The sequence below is a fragment of the Pseudomyrmex gracilis genome, unplaced genomic scaffold, assembly GCF_002006095.1.
Source record: "Pseudomyrmex gracilis isolate BER0280 unplaced genomic scaffold, ASM200609v1 scaffold_86, whole genome shotgun sequence".
Lineage (NCBI taxonomy): Eukaryota > Metazoa > Arthropoda > Insecta > Hymenoptera > Formicidae > Pseudomyrmex > Pseudomyrmex gracilis.
In genome coordinates, this window is record NW_018020670.1 from 242,393 (window position 1) to 267,107 (window position 24,715).

Sequence of the window (24,715 nt, forward strand, 5' to 3'; positions counted from 1 at the left end):
ATATGATTTCATTTTCATATAACGAAATGAGTCGCAACGCGCATCGTCGAGAACGCGCACGTTAAAGAAAAAAAAAAAAGTCACTCGAATCGGCGATTCCGAGAGAAGAGGGGGGTGCATTAAACGATCGCACCCTGAGGGCGCCGATGACTCCGGCAAGATCATTCACTGCCGACGATCCGAGCTCGTCGATCGTCACGGGAGCAGCGTCGTGCAGCGCGTCAACGACGATCGGTCGCCAGCTTGGCAGCTCAGCGACAGCGCGGGCAACGTACGTACCTGAGAATGGAAGTGAGCATCTGCTCGGAGTCGATCAGCAGCAGCAGCAGCAGCAGAACGATAGTAGCATCGAGTCGGTATTTTGAATACGAGACGGCGAACGAGGATCGAAAGCCGCTCGGAGGGCGCGGGATTGGAGGTGGCGGCAAGCCATATCGGAAGCAGTGGAAGAGAGTGGACGGCGGCTTCGACGAGATAACGACGGTTACAGCGACGGTGGTGGTGCGAAAAAGGGTGCAGGAAGAGAGACGCAAAAAGCTGCCGAAATCCGTGGCGGGGGGACAAAGGACAGACGGTAAAGCGGCGAATAGAAGCGGAAAAAGGAAGTCGGAAGCGGCGGACGAAGGGGGTCGTCCATCGGCAGGAGGGCCCCACAGATGCGGGGCCCGCAGGGGCCAGTCCGCGGCGGCGTGACGCGATGCGGACGTCCTCCTCCTCTTTGCCGAGGAAGAGGAAGAGGAAAGACCTCTCGCCTCTCGACACCGTCCACCACGCCAACAATGGCCGGTGGTCGTCTGGAGTTAGACGCGTCGGACGACAACGATGTTTCCCGCGATTCGATATCGTCACCTCGCGTCAACAAGGACTCTGCGATGTTTTTTATGAAGGACGAGACTGTCCCTCGGCGACATTTCGTAAGGTATTACTCGGGAAACCGAACAGTCAGCATGCCGGTGCAACTTCCGGCGGCGAGGAGTGCGGCGAACGAAGAGGTCGCCGCGGAAAGCAGAACCAAAACGACGAGAGAAGGGGACGAAGGAGACGGCGACGAAGTGCGAAGGATATCGCGAGTGAGAAGATCATTCCTAAAGTTCCGTTTGCCGGCGGCATCGTCAAGAGCGCCTTTCTGCTGGCGCTTATCTGCGCTCAGTGCTACCTCGCGGGCACCGATGCCCTCGCCGGCACGCAAAAGTATTCCACGCGTACGGTCAAGACGCGGTACGGCGTTCTGCGCGGCGTCGAGGCCAGATCGTCGACCGCGGTCGAGACTTACTACGGCGTGCCGTATGCGACACCGCCACTCGGCGCGCTGCGCTACATGCCGCCGGTCACTCCGACCCCGTGGCGCGGCACCAAGTTTGCCGACACCATGCCGCCGGCCTGTCCGCAGCGCCCGCCCAAACCGGACGCGAGTCTGCCGCGGCAGAAGCGCGCCTACCTCGAGAGGCTAGCGCCCATGCTGGCCAACCAGAGCGAAGACTGCCTCTATCTGAACCTCTACGTGCCCAAACTTTCTCACGGTGAGTCGTCTATGTGAGATTTTTCTCCCGAAACTAGTATTTTTACATAAGAGAAAAAACATTGAACACTTTTTCACAGTCGGAGACAATTTTCCTTGGAAGAAAACTAGCTATTTAATAAAGCGTATTTTTTTTTTTTTTAGAAAACCCGTTTTCAAAACCCGTTTTTAGTCAAACGTTCTATATATTTCGTGCACACAGAATTGCTGAAAAAGTTATAAATTTTAATTAAAATCCTGTCTTTTTTTTTATTCTTTGTGTGTGCGTTTAAATCCTAAATAAAATTCTCTCGCGTAAAACAGCACGTAAACTTTCGAAATTTGCGTTGTGCGTTGCGCCCCGACTTTGTCGAGCGCAAAATATCTTGCGAAAATATAAAACGCAGGTAAAACTCTCTGAAAAAAAAAGGAAACAAAAAATTGAAGTCTTTTCAGCGCCGCTACGTTTGACTGTATATCTCCGCGAGATTCTGTTTCGAAACGTGCGCGCCCCGTTCAATTTTAGAGAGATTGCTCGAAACTTCGGCGAAAGCGCAGGCGAGAGATGCAATTTCATTCCGCGATAATCTGATTATCGAGGCGTTATCGGGAATGCAGCCGTTGTGTGTGGCACACGCGTGACATCGCGCGCGTATAATTCCGCGCGACAAGTTGAGAGAGAGAGAGAGGAGAGAAAGAGCCCACGCACGTGTGTGCGCGCTCGCGCAAACTTTTCTCTTTCACGGCGAAACGTGCGCGCGCGATCCTGTTAGATTTGTGGGATTTGAGCGAGCGAGACGCGCGGTCGTTGGAAATTATGTTAGTTACCTGGGAATGAAATTTATCTTCCCTCATTGAAACGTGAAATTGCACGTCTTTATGTAGACGAACGTTAATGGCTCGCGGTTGCAAAAATGTGTTGCACGCGCCCATTGTATAGCTTTTCGCTCAATTTCTGCGCAAACTTTTGCGTTCGAGAAAACAAAAAAACAAACAAAAAAAAATGTATTACGTAGAAAAATGTATCACGTAGATTGTAGAAAAAGTTTATGTTACACGCTGGCTGTATATACACTGACGCTTATTTCTTTGCAAACTCAATTTTCATAAACTTTTGTAGAAATAAGTGTCGTACTTTTGTACTTCGCCGCGGCGAATATTTCTGCGTGATCTCTTCTTTATCTGCGAGGCGATGCTCACACGCGACCGTTACTACGGCGCGATACGGCCATTTTCGCGACGCCACGAGGAAAAGGGGTAAACTGTAATATAAGGAGATTTAATATATGTATATATGTATATATATACACACACATATGTACACACGTATATAATAGATGCTTTATGGCAACATTTCAGAGACGCGCTCTGAATATCAGCGAAACGCTGATCAACGTGGAAACACACACACACACGTTTAAATTTACACGCGAACGATTTGTATTTGTACGAAAACACGGGGAAATATCTGCCTAGACAAATTATCCTATCGTTTCGCGCATTATATTCGCGTTATATTCTCGTAAAATCTCGAGTTTCACATCTCTCTCTATTTCCCTGGGTCTGAAATTTGCTACAGAGTCCACACAGTTCGCCGCAGATGTCGACCTTAATTGCTCGAATATAATCTTCTTCTTCCTGTTAAAAAAAAAAAAGAAAGAAAAAAAAATTTTAGAGCGATCTCTGAATTTAGCCAATATTAAAGTCTCGATGAATAATCCATGCGTAATCTTCGGATGACATCGCGCACCACTAATGACTCGGGGATATGTCTTCCGTTTGATATATACGTTTATATATATATATATAGTATACATGCACGTTTCTGCTGAGATATGAAAGTGTAAAGAAGCGCAAGAAGATTATGGCACGACCGCAAGCAATTTATTTCGCCGGCGAAGGATTCTGGCAGATTGTTAGAGCTAATTTCGTCGTTTAATACGGCGTAAGTCCCGCTCGAGAGAAGCGGGAGGAGAGAGAAAAATATCGCATCTCTTTCGCGGTCGAGAAAAAGCTTGGATGGGACGATTTTAACAGCCCGCGATCCCGCGTCGTCACGATACCAGTTTCCGTCTCGCAAGAAACGCCTACTTTATAACGCGTTCTCTTACCTTTACCCCATTCCCACCCTTCTCTCCCTCTCTTCCCCGTCAGTCGTCTTTTCTCTCGTCGGCTCTTAAACATAGGGATGGAAAACGGGCAACACAAAAGAACGAATCGATCTGTGCGCGTCGAGACGTTTTCGCGAATACAAGCGAGACTTTCAGATGAAGCGTAAACGCGGCGCTCTCAATGTTACGGGATCGTAGATATGGAAATGAATAGCCGGGTGCAAAATGCAAAATTTATCTCGCGTTAAATATTTGAACAAAAACGCGATTCGGAGGATTACACCCGTTTATATCGAATCGTTTGTGTGATATTTTTATGTTTATGTGATATTTCTATGTTTGTAATATATTTCTGTTCATTTGCGGATTTTATTTCAATTTTAAAACAAGTTGCTTCTCTTTACTTAAAAAAAAAAAAAGATAAAAGAAAAAAGGACATCTGTTCACCAAACACTCGTTAACGCGTTAAATTCATATCATCACGACACGCGAATTCAGAATTTTTCTCGCGGAAGCGCATTGATAAAGGAAGAATAAAATCTTGACGGGAGAAACACTGAAGTGATTAATCAGATGATACCGAATTAATTAGAAATGAAATCTCGCGTGGGGTCTTTGATATTCTTGTAAAAGCGAAGATAAGCGCGCGTTACAACGAACGTCTGTCTGCGATACGTGCCGCGAGAGAGCCACGGTTTTCCCATTTTGTTCCATGGTTATCCATCGTAAGAGAGAGAGAAAGAGAGAGAGAGAGAGAGGAGAGACGGCCATTATGCTGTCGAATAAAAAGTCGTAACTACCCGACGTTTCAGCCGGATTAAAGAGAACGATCCGTCGTTGCTTTCTTTGCTATCGCGCGTTGAATCCTCTTGCTGTTTTTCACAGAAAGCGAGCGACTTTTTTTCTTTTCCCCGTGCTTGTCTCGGCCGACGAGGGAGGGTTGCTGCAACGTACAGGACTCTCTCGCCGCTCGTCGTCATCGTTGTCGTCGTCGTCGTCGTCGTCGTCGACGCCGCTTATACTTGCACGTAAGCAGCTTAGTTTCCGATCTTTCCCATCTCTCTGGATATCGTCGCGGAAAATTCAGACGGCGGCTTAAGCCGCTTCGGCGAGCACGTCCGCGAATTGAACATGTTATTGAGGCGCGGCTGTGTTTGCGACTGTAATATTAAGCGCCCGGGTAATATCCCATCCTGCGTTTGGACGTCGGGTGACATGTTCCTCCGGAATCGTGTTTGCGCGCGTTCGTTTCCGCGACATCGATATATTTAAATTACGGGAAAGGGGAACGTCACACAGAGCGCACACGCAAACACAGAGCGACACCGTGCCGCGATATTGCGAATATCGTATACATAAATAGGATATGCGCGAAATGTTTTTTTTTTTTTTTTTTAATCCAGCTCGATTATTATTATCGCGGAGATGAAAAATGAGCGAGGCAGAGAACGAGGTTGAAAATCTCTTCCTTATTTGCGCTGAAAAATTCTCGCGTAAAAAAAAAAAAAACGAAATCCACAACCGAAACGAAAGCTTCGCGCATCGGATGAAATACGCGCGAAGGTTACAAATGATACGTAGATTGCGCGAAGAAGGAATGCGTAATATGTCGTGCATCATACGGAATTCGTGCTTATTTTAGCGGTATTGCGGCGTTCATACGGCAGATTCAGAGCTCTCCCACATCTCTCGGATCATCGTCGCGAAATTACTTTTACGGTTATATTCCTACATCTGTTATTACGCAACGACGACGAAGCTCGTAACCGTAAATGATAGATCCGCCGAAATACTCGCGATGCCATTCGTCTCATCCTCCGTCTGTATTGTCAGTTGTATTATCGAGCGGTAAAACAATGCAAGATCGATTATCTTAATCTATGATCGCAATTTTGCAAAAAACACACGTTATTTTATTTTGATATAAAAATTTATTCTAATTACGGATTGTATTAGTTAGATTTAATGTGAATCGTTCTAAATTATTAAAAATTTATGTAACACATATATGTATGTGTGTGTGTGTGTGTGTAGATCACATTTTTCACAATGTAAAGATGACGAGTGTCTGATTTCTTCGGCATTGAGTCTCGCGTGAGCGTCGCCCGCAACTGTTGTCATAAAAAAAAAAAAAAATCGAAGGATGATGGATAAGTGTTCGGAGGGGTAAATAAGTTTGGGCAATGGAAAAGTATCGCACATTCGCAGCAATATGAGCGCAACATAAAAACGCGAGAAAATTTTGTATAGAAAGAGATTTTTAGCACACAATATTCCATACGACGAGAAGAGGAAGGGAGGAGGGCGATATACACACTTACACTTCGGCACACAAGAAATTTTCCGAATATCGATGAATGCGTATCACGTGAAAATAATATTTGGAACACGGCGAGAGAGAAGAAGACAGAAAAGAAGACACAGAGAAAAGAAGAAAAAGAAGAAGAAGAAGAAGAAGGAGGAGAAGAAGGAGAAGAGCGTCGCTCTCGCGAAATCATCCGTCTGTCTTTTTCGCCGATCGAGCAGCATCCCGCAGCTTTGTGCGTATTCGCGTGCCTCGCGTGTGGAGGAATTCGTCGCTGTGAAGAATGAAAGAATAAAGCGCACTTTTATCTGGGAAATGATGAGAAACCAGGATGCCTCGCGTTGGCACAATGGCGAGAACCGGATGCTGCATACGAGAAGAAATGAAGCGGACTCCGAGATCCGAAGCACCCGGAGTATTGGAAGAACAAGATAAAGCGGCGACGAAAGGAGCTTCTCGAAGGAAAGGAGAGAGTGAGAGAGAGAGAGAGAGAGAAAGAGGGAGAAAGAGGGAGGAGGAAAGAAAGGAGAGAGAGAGAGAGAGAGAGCGAGAGAGATAGATAGATAGAATGCTGTAAAGGAATGCAAGTGTAAGGATGCGTTGCATCCTCAATTCCGTAGTGCATTGCAGACGATTATTCGATTCACGTGAGAGAACCTGCAAGCACCGCGGGAGTGAGGCGGCTCCGTATCGGATCGACGTTCTCCTGATTTAGAGCTGCTACGACGTTAATCTAGAGAAGAGAGAGATAGAGAGAGAGAGAGAGAAAGAGATCCAAAAGAGAGAGCGAGAGAAAGAGACAGAGAGAGACAGAGAGAGGCGATAATAAAGAGCATTCCGAGCGCAGACGTTTACGCGCGCGAATCGACTCATTTATTCGTTGAAACAAACACGCCACCTACTCTCGAAAATCCAGAATTATTTGCGACGAATGCATGGTAGAATAGAATTTCACACATAAATCAAAAACAAATTGTTCATTTGCGCGGGATGATGTTTTTGTTCTTTTAGTAACTTTTTTTATTGAATTATGCGTCTTTTGGGAGAAAAACTTTTGTGGAACACATTTATTTGTTTGTTTGACGCGCAAATTTGATTTCTAAATTTCTTCGCGACTAGATTTTCTGTGAAATAAAAGTTTAGCCCCCCTCCCGGAAGAACTTTTGGAAACCGCTAGACAGAAGATGCCGCTCCGTGACACGTCACGTAATATGGGAGCCAATTAACGAACATGTGAAGATCTCTTCCGTGTTTTTTTTTTTTTTTTTTTATTCCTCTCCATTCAGTTCTCCATTGGAACGTCTTAAAATTGCTGTTAGTTCACGATAACGACTTTGCGATCTCTCGTTAAGACTTCGAGATAACGACCTTTTCGCATTAGGGGCAAACTTTGCTACCTAATATACGTCGGGGGTCGTTCAAAAAGCTACCTCGTTTCCGAATCTCTCCTAACTTCCTTATGAATTTATTGGTCCCGGTATCTTTCCACTCCCGACGACGTTGTTATGTAATCACGTTACACGCCGTGTGAGTTAGAATGTAAAGAGACTCAGAACAGTCGCGCGCCCGCGACCCCCCGGCGGAGCGACGTTAATGTCACACTACTTATGTATCGTACGTGCGAAACTAGAACTTGCGATCTTTCTTCTCCTGTAATATGTTACACACAATCCTCTAGTGCGGTTTCGAGAAAGACAAAAGACCAGACACCTCTTTTGAGAAAGGGCAAGAAACATGTAAAAAAAAAAATTATATAAAAATTATGCAATTTAGTGTAGTGCTAGGTGAAAAGCGTGAAAAGATAAGTAAAACATAAAGTTCAAAGTGTTTTGGTAAATATATCTCGGTGAACTGCGTCACTGAACAAATCGAGCGGCGAAGACGAGAGAAGTCGATAGCATTGAAAATACTCGAGTTGCCTAAAAGTGTTTCGAGATATGATTGCGAGCGAACACGTAACCACACAGAGCGTGCGGGTTTTTGCAGTTTCCAACGGAGAGAGAGAGAGAGAGAGAGAAAAAAAATGCGCGCAGCGGAATCTCTCACAAACGCGACGCGTTCGCTCACCTACTTAACTATCTGTCGCTTAGCGTGTCCTATCAAGATCGCAACAGGTGTCTCGGCTGCTATCACTTAGGCAGGATGGCGTGTTCGTGAAATGATTATGTGATTTTGATCGTCGCGGAACACACTTCGGCGGATCACAATCCGCCGTTAGAAGAAGATGCCTTCCTGCGGTTGTAGATGCAGCGGCTTGTATAATTTTTTAAAAAACACAAAAAAACTTTTATTTTCCCAAAAACATTTTTATAGCTGTGATTTATATAAAATGTGCGAACGCGTGTGTTTTCGATATTTATATCAAAAGTTTTTGTTTATGTTATATATACGAGAGAAACCGTTTTCGCGCGTTTTGTTCGCACTAATTCGTGTAATATTTCAATTATTTCAGAATGCGTTTGACAACCGCGCAGAAATGTATGTAATCTGTTTAGATCACTGTACGTGTATAGATAGTACACGGGGCATATAAATTCGAAATTGCAAATTAAATCGTAAGTTATACATTTATAGAAAATATATGTTATACGTTTATTTTTAGACCGACAGCGCGCGAGGCGGCGGAAATTCGCGCGATTTATTGTGCAATAACAAATAACATTTGTAATGTGTGTGTGTACGCGCGCGTACATATATATATATATATACACATGTGTGAGTGTACGCGCAAACGTTCGTAGACATTTATTTGCTTGTACATTTCATACAAATAAAAATGTGTGTGATCGCGTACCATTATATTCCGCGAAACATTAAATGCGATTCTCATGTTTTATCTTTCGCCCCGATAAAACTCGAAATTATAAAAAAACACACAGCGCGCGTTTGCTGTGTTGCGCGCGATTATAATACGTAAACAAAGACTTATATAAAATCGCTTCCCTATCTGGGGAGCCACTCTTACATATGTATGTAAGTTTCTATCGAAAATTCCCGATCAGGTTTTCTTTCTCTCTCTCTCGAGATTTTCTGGTCCCTCTCCGCGTTTCTTTTTAATTCTTAAGAGACGCGCGTTTTCTTGTAACATTTGTATTCATTATACTTGTGTGTGTGCGCATATATGTGTATCGCGCGCGTACACAATTGTGTCGCGCATTTTTCCGTCGAAAATCATGTTTATGGAGAGATGTTGTGGTAGAATGTTCTTCTTGATGTTGCAGGTAGTAAGGATCTGCTGCCGACTCTTCTTCTCATACATGGCGATTCCTATTCGTGGGGCGCCGGGAATTCATTCGACGGGACCGCTCTGGCCGCTCACGGACGCCTCATCGTCGTTTCCATCAATTTTCGTCTCGGAGTGCTCGGTAAGCGCGCCCAAGCGCGAGAATGTATTTGCCTCATCGAGAGAGACAAGGGATCTGTTCGCGGTTATTACCGGCAGTAGTGAAAATCTATAGGTTCGCCCCGTGCATCTACGTAGATACACCGTAGATTCCTAAACACTGCCGGTAATAATCAAACGAGACCGCGGATCGGTGTGTGTGTGTGTGTGTGTGTGTGTGTCTCGTTTTTCTATATTCTGGCTCGGAACACGCTCCTTAGAGAACAGATTCACGATTATTTTATTCGGTCCCATTTGCGAACCGCGCCTAGCGTACGCGGAAAAGACTGGAACACAGCAGTTTTTAAAGAGAAATACCACTTACGTTGCTAAATCTGCACTTTCAGAAATGTAACTTCCGAGCGGAAGTAACAATAACGATCGCGCGTAATATAAACGATTCGGAGGTTCGCGTCGTTCGTTTGTACACGCGATTGAGGCGAGCAATGTTTTCTCGAATAAAATATAAATTAAAGTTATCGAAAACCGAAACGTATATTACGTTACACTTACAGATTTGATGTAAATTCGCGCGCGCATTGCGGCAAAACAAAACAAATTTGTAATTGTCCGAGGCATAAACACAACGGAAAACCCGATGCGACAAAAGATAATGCGCGTCGCGTATTCCTTAAGGCGCGAGAGCCGATAGAAAAGTTTCCGGATTATAAAGTGCGCTCTGAGAGTTTACGCTGCATTGTTTATTATATGGGGCGACCGGCTCCTTTGTTCTTTCGACAGACTCGGAGGAATGATCTCATTACTCGCGACAGCGAGAGGGGGGGTAGGAGTAAAGTTTGTTCGGGATTTTGCCAGAGATTACTTTCCGCGGCGGTTGTACACGCGCGCGAACACTCCCGCGGGGGTTGTTACTTCTGCGACGGTCGGGGACTTTTAAAAACGTCACCTGAAATGTAAAATGTAACGCGGGAAAAGGAGTTACGCGCGCGTCTCCGTTGCCTCGTCTCTCTGTTGATTCAACGGGACGAGGAGACGCGCGTCTGTTTTCGTGCGTGTGCCAAAATTAAAAAAACAGGCACAAAGGGGGAAGAGACAAAGGGAGGGTTTAATGAGGACGAAGAAGGGTACACGTAAGGCTTCTCTCGGGTGTTTTCATGCGAGTACATTTTTTTTCGCACTCGTTCATCGCACAGCCGGCTTTTGAACATCTGCTAAATGTCGCGCACGTAATTTTAACTGGTGCATTGCAAAAAAGCCGAGCTGAGTCGAGCGTAAATATTCGCACGTTGCGAATATATCGACGCGTATCCCGTTTAGAATTTACGGAAGAAAATTATGCGGTAAATCTTTTTTCTCTTTTTTCTTTTTTTCTTTTTTTTTTTATTCAAAACGCGGAGTTATTGTATCGGGTATATTTTTTCTCTATTTTTCTCTTTCTCTCTTTCTCTCTTTCTTTCTCTCTCTTGTTCCTCCTCTCTCTTGTTTCCTCCTTCTTTCTGATATTCAAGTTGCAATTTCTCATTAATTCATCTCACATATCCGTTGCATTTTTATTTCGCAGTTAAGCGATTTTCACATTAGTTTGTTGTCGCTGCAAAACGTCACAATGGTATAACTGATTATTAATATCCCGCTTGCTATATATATGTATATATTTTTTTTTTGCGCGTTTAATTTTAAAAAAGTTGCGTGTGTGGCGATCAAAAATAAAGCGATAAAAACATCATATTATCAAAGACGTACACACAGGCGTGGAGTTTACAACCTTGCATTCCCATTCATGAAAAAAGCCCGGGGCGCAACCAGAGGAACAATTTTCGATATCGATAACGCGCCGTATTTTCGCCACACCGCAGCTGGGGTTTGGTCTCTCCTCTCCTCTCTCTCTCTTTTTTTCTCTCTCTCTCTCTCTCTTTCTCTCTTTCTCTCTCTTTGTCGGTAACGTTGCAGTTTTTGTTCATCGTCGAAGAGGAAACAATACCCGCAGCGTTATCCAATATCGCGCGGCCGATTCGATTCTTTCTCTCTCTCTCTTTCATTTTTTTTTTCTTACCATTCCACTTATTACTCGCGCTTTTTCACCCGTTATGCGCCAATTATTCTCCGGTGTTTACACATAGTATGTATCATTGTATGTATCAGACCTGACGGTATCAATGAATCACTCACGATCGGTTCGTAATTAAATGCTCGACGTTCGTTTTGCGCTTACAATTTTACAGATTGCTTGTTTGGCGAAACAGTTAAACAAATAGATAAATTATTTATTTGCGTGATAAATGTAAATAATCAGACAAAAAAAGAGTGGAAACGATCGGAAATTATTTGCTTCTCGGCACGTCTCTCTCTTTCTCTCTTTCTCTCTTGAAACAATTTTTATTAAACATTTATATCACCGAGCAACATTTGAGGAATATTAGTATTTTTTTTTTTTTTTTTTTTTTATACACACGTGTAACAATATTCCATGATATTTTACTGACGCTAAATATACGAGTGTAATTAGAACATTGCACTACTCCCAGCAGAGATATGGACGGGATTAAAAGCCGGGATTGAATTGAAATGAAAAACTCGCCTCGCAGGCAGATGGCGAATCAAAGTGACAAACCCGTGTAGGAGTGTATGGCGTAAATTGAAGCGAACGGAATTGAGCACCGTGGGGCGAGCAAATGTTTAATTTTAATCCGGTTTATCTTCCGATCTCTCAGAGTTGCCCGTCGTTACAATAACCACGTTCGCGTACACATTCCAGATAATCCTGGCTTTCGCGCCCCCCGCAGCGATAACTAATTCGATGTAATAATTAACAAAGATATCAGATACTTCTCCCTCTGTTGGAAACAAACGCCAGAAATAATTGCGCGATATTCTATGGTTTACTGCGAGTTTCGTAGTCGACGCGATTGATCTTAACTCTTTGATCACGCCTGCGCGATAAGGACAAAGCGCGAGAGACACGTAAAAGCGCAATACGTTCTCGGAGGACAATCGTGTCATTCGGAAATTAGATCTTTTGAGTTTTGCAACAACTTTTTTTTCGCAAACTTTTACTCGCGTGGAACGGCACGTGTTGTGACATTTCTTTTTTTTTTCTCTCTCTCTCTCTTTTTCTCTTTCTTTCTCTTCTTCTCTTGTTGCAAATTAATCTCGTGAAAATCAACTCGCGTCAAGAAATATCACACCGGGAGGCACCGGGAGATTCTAACGCGTATAACGTCGTCGATCTATCTCTCGCAGTAAATGAATCGCCTTCCTAATTCGGCCGCATTGAAACGACAGGCTTTCTGAAAACCGGATCGAAGGGGAACGCTCAGGGCAATTACGGATTGATGGATTTGGTGGCGGGGCTTCACTGGCTGCGCGAGAATCTTTCGGCTTTTGGCGGCAATCCTCAGCGACTGGTGTTGCTAGGCCACGGCACCGGGGCGGCTCTCGCCAATTTTTTAGCCGTCTCCCCGATGGCGAAAGGTAAGGAGTATATAGCGTTTTTTTTTTTTTTTTGCGCGCGCGCGCGCGAACGTCAATCCACACAGCGCGCCGCGGTTAAACGTATATCACAATTTTCGCATTTGCATCTGACGCGGGTTACATTCGTTCGAGCTTAGATAAAAAAAAAAAAAAAAAACTGAAAAAATAAAATAAAAAAAGCCGATGAAACGCGCGAACAACATGTGTCAACGAGACATTTTTTTGACAACGTCTGCTTTGTTTATTTATCAATGTAAATCTGTCATACGGCCTGTTGTACTTTACATGTTTTGTAAGTTGTATGTATTACCACAGTGTCATTATCGAGCATATTGATGATTTCTTTCTGGTACATTCTTCACAGGTGCATCTTCACGCTGTGCGATGATGTAAAAATCGCAATAATCTGCGAGAGAAAAATTAAATTGCAATTTAATTGTATACGAACGATTTTCACCGATTCACACAGCGATGTTGAAGATCTAACGATATTAAGGTCTGTTTTTTTTTTTTTTTTTTAGCAGAAGGAACTTTAATATTATTAAGTTTGAATATCAACGCGCGCGAGAGAGGAAAAAAACGCAATTTTTGTATGACCTTTTTATGTGTCGAAAAATGATAAGAGAAAATTTTCCGATTTTTCGCGGCGGGAATATTGAGTTTTAAAATAATAAACCGCGCCAACGCACATATAAAATAATACATCGCTGTTCGTAAAATAATTGGAGCTTCATCGGACATTCTGTCTCTCTATATATCTCAGCGTCGTTTTGCCCAGTTATATTGTAATTAGCGGGAGCTCTCGCCGGCGAATTTGCAGAGTTGATCGGGAGGGTGATTCTGCTAGGTGGCTCGGCGCTCTCGCCATGGGCGGTTCAGCGCGATCCGCTAACGGTGAAGCGTCGAGTCGCCAATCAGACCGAATGCCCCGGTGACGTCGAGACCGACGATATCGCACCGTGCCTTCGTTTAAAGAACGTGGAACAGCTACTGGCGGTGGAGTTGGACCCGCCGAGATTCACTTCCGGATTTGCGCCCTTCATCGACGGCGCCGTTCTACCGCTGACGGTCAATCAGGTAAAGACGATTTGCCGACTCTCTCCCTCTCTCTCTCTCTCTCCCTTCCTTCGATAATCGATAGTCCCGAGACAGAGGAGCTAGCCAAACGCGGCCGTTTCCGCTCGCTTTTACGACCCTACCTCGGTTTATTGCATCGGTCTTAGCACGTCGTTAACTCTAATTTAATTATCACGTCGCACTTACCTTTAATAACAGCTTATGGTCGATTGGGGAAACCCCGAAGGAGAAAGAATCTAGTCGAGAATTATGAAACGCGTCTCAAAAACGCGCGCGCGTATATACACACAAATGTCTTACATCAATTTGTCTTCGTTGCATAGTTTTTACCGTATATGTAATAAAATTTTTACATACACACGTTTATCTCTGCGCGTGACACTCCGGATGTTAATTGTCGTTTTTCGCGAAACCGTCCGACGCAGCGAACGAAACGGGGCTTTTATAACGTCATTTTTCATAAAATTTGCATTTACACCACGTGCCTACGTGTTTGGCAAATTTGTATATACACACAATACGCATCGCTGTTTAGCATCGGATGCGTGTGATTTTTTTTTTTTTTTTTGGTTTTTACGCAGATTGCACGTCGGATATGCCTGCTGATGCACGCGCGAGCGCACACACGCACACACGCATACACAAGATGTAAATAATTGCAAATGGCGAGTGCTAAACAGACATCGGTCGCGAGAAGTATTTTATCAGAACGGGATTTCGCGAAACGTTGAAATTGTATTATTGTATATAACGGCGAGAGAGATATTAGCTCTCGATGTCGGCTGAGCGGGCGCTCTCGGCGGCCGGTCGGCGCGGTCGGCGCGCGGTGTATTGATTTTGCGCAAGAGCGAACGAGACGACAGGTAAACGATGAATCTGCTAATTGAACAGGTAGCCGGTTGACGGATGACGGATCCGAGGACCGTAATAGCTACTTCATGCATGCTCCATTAACTCATCCGTTGATAGTGTATCTGGTTGCTCGCACTCGCGATATTATGACGCGGGAGTAAGAGAAACACATATAAACGATGTTACAAATCACTGCGAGATTGCGATTTTGTTTTTTAAACCTCGTTAAACTCACGATTCGCAAAACATTTCTATTGTTGTGCACGTGGATTTATTGAAGGAAAGAGCAATAAATTGATCCGACATTGGGAATGATGAACAACGCGCTTTATTGAGACGCGTGTTGTTGCTTCAAAAAAAAATAAAAACAAAAAAAAATTGTGATTTGATCAGAACTTTCAGCCCACTGCCTCTTCTTCGGGACTACTGCCGATTGCGCCCGGGCCCGGCGTCGAATTTGCGGACTTCGGCGATCGCGATTTACTTTTTGGTTTGACGTCCGAGGAAGCTTGGGTGAATCTCACCAAGGAAGATTTACAGGTGAGAGCTTTGTGATTTTTCAGTCACGCGCTAAAAAAAATATATATATATATATAACATACATACATTTGTTTACCATGCTCGATAGAAAGTAAATTAATTAATTTTTTCATCTAATTTCTCGATCTTGTTCTCTGACGTCCGTATTGATTGTCAAGAAACTCGCGTCAGAGCGGAAGCGATTCTCTGATTAATGATCGGCGTTCCGTGCGTAATATGTAATTGACATCCATTGGATATAGTTTGACGAATTGATGAGCTTTACGCACGATGAGCATTTGCGAGTCTGCGCGCTTCTGTGCCAATTGTTCCGGATATTATTGACATAGCGGCGGTCACGGCCACTGAGTAGCATGTGTCTTTCCACCTTACGATTATGATGGAATTAATAATTCACGTGTAGAGATGCATTGATCACGGCATGTCGTTCAGTTAAATTGACGCGAATAACGATATTTTCCGCTGATTATTCCACAACGATTATCCAACATATTGCGGCGGCAAGATCGAAAATATTAAAAAAAAAAAAAATATTGCATCACTTGCCAAGATTATTCCGACGATTGCTTTTAAAAAACGGAACGAAGAGTTTACGGGCAAATTTGTGTAATTTACACTCGAGAAAATTGCGTGTCGACTCTTATTTTTAGTTGTACTTGAGCTGTCAATTTGTTTTTTTTATTTGTTCGGTTATTTTAAAATTTGCGAAACATTGAACGCAATTTTGTTACAAGAAATTTCTATCCTTTCACTTTTGTAAGCAATTTTCTCTGTCTGCACTCTCTATAAAGAAACATTCATATATTGAATAAACACGTGTACTTGTCATCGCGCGATTATGCACACAACTCTTCGATTCGGTGTCACATCCGCATCGTGAAAAAGCGGACAACTATTCGCAGAGCGGCTTGAACGAGACGAGAAGGGATCGCATATTGCGCACTTACGTCCGGAATACTTATCGGTACCATCTGCATGAAATCTACTCGACTCTTCGGAACGAGTACACCGATTGGGAACGGGGCGAGCAGAGTCCCGTGGCGATCTGCGAGGGTCTCTTATCTCTCCTCGGAGACGGTCAGGTCGCCGCGCCTCTCCTCAGATTGGCTCTGCTGCATTCCACCTCCACCACCACGGGACGGGGTTACTTCCTGCACTTCCAACCTGGCGAACGGCCGAGTCAGAGGGGCGAGGAGCTACCGTATCTTCTGGGTGTACCTCTTCTCCGCGGGGAGTCCACGTCCACGCTGTCCACTTTAAGCAACTACACCTCAGCCGATGAGAATCTGTCGAAGCTTCTCGTGCACTACTTAGCTAACTTTATAAGGCAAGGGTAAGTGGTTTTGCTACTCGTCTTTATTTATCTCTCAGCTAAATAAATTGATGATCAAGCGACACAAATTGTGTTTAAACCCGTCAAGAGAATGAGAATTAGTTTATTTTTGAAAAAAAAACAAAAACAAAAAACAAATATAAACAGGAATATAAAATACTTGTAGATCTCTTTGGTTCTTAATTGTGATTAACTGTCGCGGTTACTTGACGCATCATTCATTTTATTTATTGAATAAAGTAAGCGAGAATCATCAATCGTTTGATAAACGACGCGAGATAACTCGAGCGTGGCTGATGAAGGGTTAATCGGATAAGTGATCACACGCAGAGCGCGCGGTTCTTCGTTAATTCAGCCGGTTCGAAGTTCTTCGAAACTTAAGCATCACATACACTTCGATTACTCTCTCTGTGAGGAGTGTCTAAAGACTTGTAGTAACAGTAGTAGTAGTGATAGCGGTATTAGTAGTAGTGGCAAGTCCGAAGTTACAACTGGGTAGAGGATTTTGGTAGCAAACTCCCGCAAAGGCCGTTAACGCGCTCAGCGAAAGCTCGCAATCTCGAAGTAGAGTTGTTAGTGGAGAAGACGCGAAGTGATTTTGGCTTCTCTAATTGCGGATCGGTGGCTATCGGTAGATGATTACTGTGTCATCGACACGGGAGGATTTCTCGCGGCGAAACTTTGCCGCAAATTATCGCACGAGATTGCGACATGTGTGCGCGAGGTTGCTTTGTTCAAAACTTTGACTTTTCAACTTTTTTTTCAAAAATTGAGAAAAAGTATATTTTATTTTACGAGTAAAAAATTGTGCACACACAATAAGCACGCTAACTTTCCGATTTCACGTTAAATAAAATAAAATAATATCGTGTGTTGTGTGTAAAAAAAAATTAAATCTAACAGCAAACAGTCGCGTTTGATTTTACAAAAAAAAAAAATGTTCTTTCGTTCAACTTTCTTGAAATGATAAAACTTCTATCGTCAGCAAGAGAAAAAACAGCGCGCGTGCTTGAGATTTGTTGTCAGTCCACTTGTCAAAGGGTCGCGGTTCGCTCGTAATGTTCTAGGGATCCGAACGGTGCAAGTCCCACGGACAGCGGCCCGGTGAGTCCGCCGTTCTGGGACTCATACGACCCCATAAATCAGTTGTACCTGGAGGCCGGGTACAATCCGGATATGCGTTCGCACTACAGAGGTCACAAGATGTCACTCTGGCTGAACCTGCTACCGCAGCTGCACCGGCCGGGCTACGAGATCAACATGCGCCATCATCATCTCGCCGAGAGTCCCGGTCTCTACGAGGGTCTGGTCCGCCCGCAGAGCACAGCCGTGCCGCTACCGCCACCCCCGTTACCCCTACCATCTCCCACGGAACCCTCCTCAATCCTGACCACGTTGTCCACCACGGAATGCGCTCCAAACGCCACCGTCGCGACCACTATCGTCCCGACCACCTCGCGAACGCAGCACCACTCAAATCTCGGTCCGGGTCCAAACAATTTATTGCGCAAACTGGCATCGGGCCATTATCAGAGCTACACAACGGCTCTCACCGTAACCATCGTGGTGGGCGTGTTTCTGCTGCTGCTCAATATCCTGATCTTCGCGGGGATTTATCACCAACGCGATCGAAGCTCGTCCGGCGGCGGATTGTCGGGCTCGTTCAGCAGCAAGAAGAAGGAGGAGCTGCTCGAGGCCGGTTGTTCAGGCATGGACGCTTCCGGTAAACAACGATTGTCGTCTCCCTTAGATCTGATGGACTCGCCGACGTCGATGCTACCGCCGCACAAGGCGAAGCTCGTGCAGGAGCTGGAGATGCAGCTGCAGGAGTTCCAGTGCTCCCCGCCGCCCGGCGGTGGCAAGCGAATTCTGGAACCGCCGTCCTACAGCAAGAATCCTTGCATTCAGCGCACCCGCACTCCGTCACCTTGCGTGGACGCAACGATCGCGCGGATGGACGAGGTGAACGAGGTCGGTGGTGTGCCTAACGACAGCGAGGACGAAAACGAAGAGGAACTTCCAGAACCACCCCCGCCTCCCAAAGCACCCGCGCCCAACGTTGGCCTCACGTGCCCGGGAATTTTGCGGCAACCCGGAACACCCGGTAGCGCGAAGAAGCGCGTGCAGATTCAAGAGATCTCCGTGTGATAAGTAGGGAGGGCTCGCGGTCTCTCGAGATCTTTGATGTTGAAGAGAGCCGTCCGCCCGACAACGCGCCACTGGAGGACGGTGTCGATCGAGATCAAGTGCAGCAAGGGGCTCCTTTGAACTCTGATTATCATCAGGGACGCTCGAGAAGCTCCGCTCTCTTCTCTCCTCACGTCCGACGAAGCAAATTTTCTTCCTCTGACGAATCATTATTTCCTTAGCATTTCGTTCGCGAAAAAAAAATAAATAACGCGTTTTTTCACGCGAGATTTATTATTAGATTTATATAATCGTCGGAGTTTTAAACCTTGTTGTTGTAAACGAGGTTAAAGTTAAGCGGCCGTTTTCGCGCGCGCGCGCGCGTCGAAAGTAAAAAAAAAAAAAAGATTCTTCTCTTCTCGATACTTCTCGCTCTCAACAAACTTGTTCCAGATACCCTGAAGAAGCGCGTTCACATAATCCCGTTATTCAAGAGATCTTCCGCTTAAAGAGAGAGGGAGAGGGAGAGAGAGAGAGAGAGACGCGCGCGGGCATCGACGATAAGGGGAGAGAAAAAAAAAATCATCGAAGAAAGTGAAACATAAATTTTTACTCGCTCCGAACATGCGGTTGTACGGTGTCCTGTGAACGAGTCGGCAGTGTGTTGCGTAGACGTTCTCGGCGGCTTGTGATTTGCGTATAGAGCGCGCGAATTTGATTGAAACGCGATGACAGGCCACGGAACAGACGATTCCTTTGTATCCGAGACTTGTTGTAGGAGGAGACTTCGTCCGTTTGATTTTTAGGGACGACAGCGTCTGAAAAAAAAAAAAAGAAAAACCTGCGGATCTTGGCTGAACTTTTGTTTTGTTGACTCTTTCAGCCGAATCCTCCGATAATCTGGTTAATTATTGCGTCACGATAAATAGTGCGTGTCGCAAAGAACGGCGGGATTGACGTGATCTCAGGAATACAACAGAAAAAAAAACCGCAAACGCGCGCAAAAAACGCTTCTTCACGGCAGGCGCGTGCATTGGTGTCCGTCATGGGCTGAATAAAACAAAAAAAAAAAAAAAACTAACTCCGGCCCGGAACTTGCAACAGCACTAAAAGGAATTAATCGAGGAATTGGTAGTTTTGGGCTTTGATGACTCGTAGATTTGTAAAACGACGAGGATGCCTAGCTATCCGTATGTAATATGTTCCCGGAATAAAGAACGACGTGCGTGGATAAAAAGAAACGAGGGTGGATAAAAAAAAGGGACGAAGAGAGAAAATGAATCCAAGAGGTTCTGTAAACTTCCGTGAAATAATGGCTCTTGTGGTGTAACGTGCGTGTGTGTGTGCGTGTGTGTGTGTGCATTTGCGTGCGTGCGCGTGTGTGTATGTGACCTTCTACAAGAAATATTAGAAATACGTGTGATGAGAGAAAACAAAACTAAACGGATTGATGGCAGTGGAATGTGTTTGAGAGCACGCAGATGGCTTTCTAAGCTTGGTCGATATAAAAATTTTATTATTCGTTGTATTATTTTATTGTACTTGCACACAGACAAAGACGCTCTCATACGTATAAACATATAACTTTGTGCACAGAATTTTATTTTAAAATTACGTGAAACAAAGATTCGTTCGATAAAACTTTCGATGCGTTTAGCAAGTGGAGTAAAACTGTTTTAATCGTACCGCGATCACGACATGTACATTGGATTTTATACTAAGTCTTCTTATGCGCGTGTGCCCGTTTCAAGATTTTATAGAGATTTATAACAAAGAAGTTATTTGTTTGTTTGTTTTTTTTTTTATTTATTTTACAACGCACAACGTTTCAATAAAGAAGACAACTGGAGGCAACTGCAGCGGAGGTATCAAATGAAAATCTCTCTTTGTGATGTTTACATTTGTCAAAGTATTACTGCACGAGTTTTCCGCAACTTTAATAGTTCGCCCGCGGGTAGAGTCGCGCGTTGTTTCAAAGTTATAAATTTGCTACAACTTTTTGATGACCGTTGTAAAAGAAAAGTGTTTAGATAAGAGTTTCCTACTTGCAGCCAATATTGGAGAGTGGCGCACATAAACGTTGTGAATTACTAAGAATAATAATAATAATATAACTTTCTCTCTTTCTCTCTCTCTCTTGCTATCGGTTAAAAATAATTAAATAGTTTACTCTACTTGCTACGCAATTTAATTTGTAGTTGGTTTAATAATAATTTGTAGTTTAATGAGTTTCAGTTTTTTAAAAATATAAATTCTACATTCTTTTTAATAAATTCTACGTAGATATATTAAAACAAAACATTTTTATTTAATTTATGTATTTTATGATATATTTTGCCATATTTTATTATTAATGATTACTACATTAATTACGAGTGTTATTTTTTTTTCCGTGAATCAATTTTAAATGGGACTTCGCGTTTCTCTCAATATAATGAAATAAAATTATTAACTGAATTGCAAATCATACGAAAATATTGCGACGCAGCTGCAACAAAACCTCGTAGGTTGTTAAAGTAACTGTTAATTTTTCTGGAAGTCATCTGTACTGGTGTAAATTTTATGCGATATTAAACATATGATAATCGGAAAGCGAAAAGAGTGAATTCCGGGTTTGTTGTATTTTGTGTGGTTTTCTTAGGGGAAGGGGGGTGCTTAAATACGTTAAATTGGCTGTTAATACGCGTAATACACTCATATTTTGAATGTTATTGACTGCTTTAAATATACGTACAACGTTATAATATTTTAAATGAGATTATACAAAAACTAATAATGTGTGTGCATTTATTACAAAACTATTTTATTATATAAAACAGTTCGTATATATATATATAGAAGTCAAAAACAAGACAAGCGTTGTCGTTGTCAAACACCCCTGTGTTGAGTTTGTTTTCGAGAAGACAAACGAGAGAGAGAAACACCGCGCGAGGGGCCACTGTAAGTAAACCTTAAATCTACTAATTAATTAAACTCGGAAGAAACTTTAACATAATTGATTCGGTCGCACTCGCGTGCGTTATCGCCCGCTCGGCGAAATCGGTCGGTACATGTAATGTGTCGTCAAAAAGTTAAGTGCGTCAAGTGATGTAAGTGATGTAAATCAGAGAAGCGTTCGACATGCGATTCGTAGTTGCGCTGTAACAAACAAGTTGTTCGTCAAATTTGGATACGATCGTTAAATTAGCTTCATTTGCATTGTAACTTCTTGGAGAGGGTTAAGTTTCATTGTGCCGTTTGCGCGGTCAAGGCGACTCAAAGTCTTGTCAAAGCTCCTTTTACTGCCGCCGTTCCTTTCGTTTGCAGATTTTTCAATTAATCGGAAATCGATTTATTCCTCAATACTAATGACGAGATGAAAATAGATTCTGAGCAGGCGCGATTGTGAAAGCGTGTTTTTTTTTTTTTTTTTGTCAGTTTTTGGAACAAAGATGCTAATTAGCGAGATTACATTCTTTAATGGCGAAGAAAATGCGCGACTCTTTTCTTTTATATTTAAACAATTTTTTTAAGAAAAAGAACTTATATACATATATATGTATGTACGTATATGTATGTGTATAAACGTTCGATTAAGAATATTTCTCTCTTTCTCTATGACGAGAAAAAGATTGATTGTAATTTAAAACGAGCAAGGTCCGCGAATGAAAGAAATGGCGGTACTTTTATGTGTGACAGTGGGTGGTACACAAAGAAACTAACGAAAAGAAGGAGAAAAAACAGAATATATATAGACATAATATAGATACAACTACGACATATGCTGCCACACGATCCATATTATGTCTATAAGAAATCACAAATGCAATGACACACCCACCCGTATATACGTCTATCAATGTTTGGAATGTTGGGATTTGTTTAAATAAATATCTAAAAGATCCAAAATGTAAATAATGGCGTTCTAATTTTGCATACATATCCCTTCGCATATACTCTACCTTTTCTATGTCCTATAAATCACAATTTAATTATTTCTATTTTTAATTATTTTTATATTTCTCTCTCTCTCTCTTCTCTCTTTATTTTAATTCTACTACAATAAAAACATATATATATATATATATTTTGCATCAATTAATGTAAAATTTCACTTTTGACCGAAACAAGCAAATCTGAATGTGTAACTTTAAAAAAAAAAAAAACTTTCTTAAATCCTGTAATTTAAGTACGTACAGGCTCTTCTTCCGTTATTATGGAAAGAATTGAAAAGATGCACGCGCGCACAGCTCGACGTTCTTGAGGAAAGTGCCAAGAGTGGCGGCTAGACCAAGCCCCGAGGGAAGGGAGGGGATTTACGGAGGAAATGAAGAAGCACCTGCGAGACAAAGTGAGAGGATCGGAGGATTAGTGGAGTTGCACGAATGCAACTCCCGCCCGCCGGTCCTTTCTTACGCCTGGCGCACTCGTATTGACGTCTCGTGGTTTTCTTCGTGCGCGTGGAGGGTGGCCGAAGCTCGAGATTTAATAGGGTGCTTTCCGCTTCTCGTGAAGCCTCGCAACAAGATCCGCCCGCGGGCTCGAGTATAATTAGTCATGCTATACAATACTGGTGGCATAGACGGAGTGCAACTATATATATATATACACATATATATACTACATATATATATATATATATATATATATATATGTATATATATTCGCTGCGCCGTGTATCCGAGCGCAACCGGTGCTGTCGGAGTGTGTGCGGGCCGCAAAGGGACGGTTGTGTTCGGTAATAGCCGATACAACCAAAAAGTCGAGCTCTTCTTGCGCGCAACGTGAGAAATACGTACATTGGATTAAATCCCACCCGCGGGGAAACAAGCGGCGGCGAGAAGAAAAATCGACGGATCTCTCGTCGAGTTTTGTTAAATCCGTGTTTTCTCTTTACGGATGTAATGAAAAATAATTTGATCTCCTTTTGAATGATGGAAAAACGCGATCGCGCGAAAAAACAATCGTGGTTGTTTCATCACAATGAAATATATCGTGTACACCGTATGTACACGTGGCGTACTTGATCCGTTTTTTCACTGAAATTTTAACACGCACGTCGGTATGTATACATATATATATGTATATATATGTATCGAGAGCTTATCGACGTGTGTGTTAAATAAAATTTCGGTGAAAAAAAAAAAAAATGGATCAAGTATAACACGTGTATAAGCTTCGACGCGTTACATTAAGTGTCAGTTCGATATTGATGGCGACACCGGCGGTTCTGCACGTGACATTGAAATTCGCATTTCGTTATTTAATAAAAGCGCCTCGGTCTCGGAAATTCATAAAAAAAAAAAGAAAAAAAGAAGAAAACTCAGCAAACCGCATTTACTTTGTCCGAAGCATTCGTTCTCTTCACAACGAGAACAATATCGTATACATTATTAAATTACATAATTTCTATGAAAAGGCACTTATAAATCTTTTTAAGATTTTATTTTTTATTGATAAGTTTTCTGTTAAAAAAAAAAAAAAAAAAACACAGTCAGTTCAGGATCAGCTCGGAGGTTCCGTCGAAACTTTTGGTGAAAAAAGCGAACGTTTGTTTTTTTAATCACCAGCTCTCAAATTGGCATGAATGCAGTAAACGTGCAGGTTGTCTTAATCGGTTTATCTGACTGATCGTCACAGCGGACACGCGTTGCGATCTTTTTTACATACACATATATATCCCCACTTGTGTGTTTTTTTTTGTTTTTGCAGAAAACGCAATGATCCGAAAGGATTTTTTTTTTTCATGCAATTGCAGCGATAACATAAGCTCGTTAAACTGATCGAGACGCGATGCGTTTACATTTTTCATTCCCTTTTGCGGATCACGTTTAGAAAATAAATAAACTCTGCTCACGTCTTTAAAAAAAAAACCAAAAAAACACAAAAGAAGACCATGGAACAATGAAGTAATATGATCTTTCGTTTTATAAACATTGCGCTATCTCGTCGCCGGTGGAATGAAAAATCACGTAGATACGATTAAAATCTGCCATTGGTGGCCGGTGAAAAATCATTAGGGAGAACAAAATAATCGGGACGCGCTTGTGGAAAAGGAGTAACCGCGTGTCACGCGGAG

At 43.0% G+C, this 24,715-nt stretch overlaps 1 protein-coding gene across 1 annotated transcript; it reads left to right on the forward strand.

The window, feature by feature from the left end:
• Nucleotides 1–779: 779 nt before the first annotated feature.
• Nucleotides 780–19,734, forward strand: LOC109855295 (neuroligin-1-like). Its single transcript, XM_020429385.1, has 8 exons — nt 780–824; nt 920–1,520; nt 9,136–9,279; nt 12,540–12,728; nt 13,549–13,805; nt 15,051–15,197; nt 16,100–16,530; nt 17,598–19,734. The coding sequence occupies exons 1-8, from the start codon at nt 780–782 to the stop codon at nt 18,676–18,678; spliced, it is 2,895 nt and encodes a 964-aa protein (XP_020284974.1). The 3' UTR covers nt 18,679–19,734.
• Nucleotides 19,735–24,715: the final 4,981 nt, after the last annotated feature.

What these genes read in the sequence shown, in the direction of transcription:
- LOC109855295 (XM_020429385.1), top strand. Translation starts at nt 780, where the DNA reads ATGGCCGGTGGTCGTCTGGAGTTAGACGCGTCGGACGACAACGAT. An exon ending in ACGCGTCGGACGACAACGAT is followed by an intron (nt 825 to 919) that starts GTTTCCCGCGAT and finishes ACATTTCGTAAG; the next exon opens with GTATTACTCGGGAAACCGAA. An exon ending in TTTTCGTCTCGGAGTGCTCG is followed by an intron (nt 9,280 to 12,539) that starts GTAAGCGCGCCC and finishes TTGAAACGACAG; the next exon opens with GCTTTCTGAAAACCGGATCG.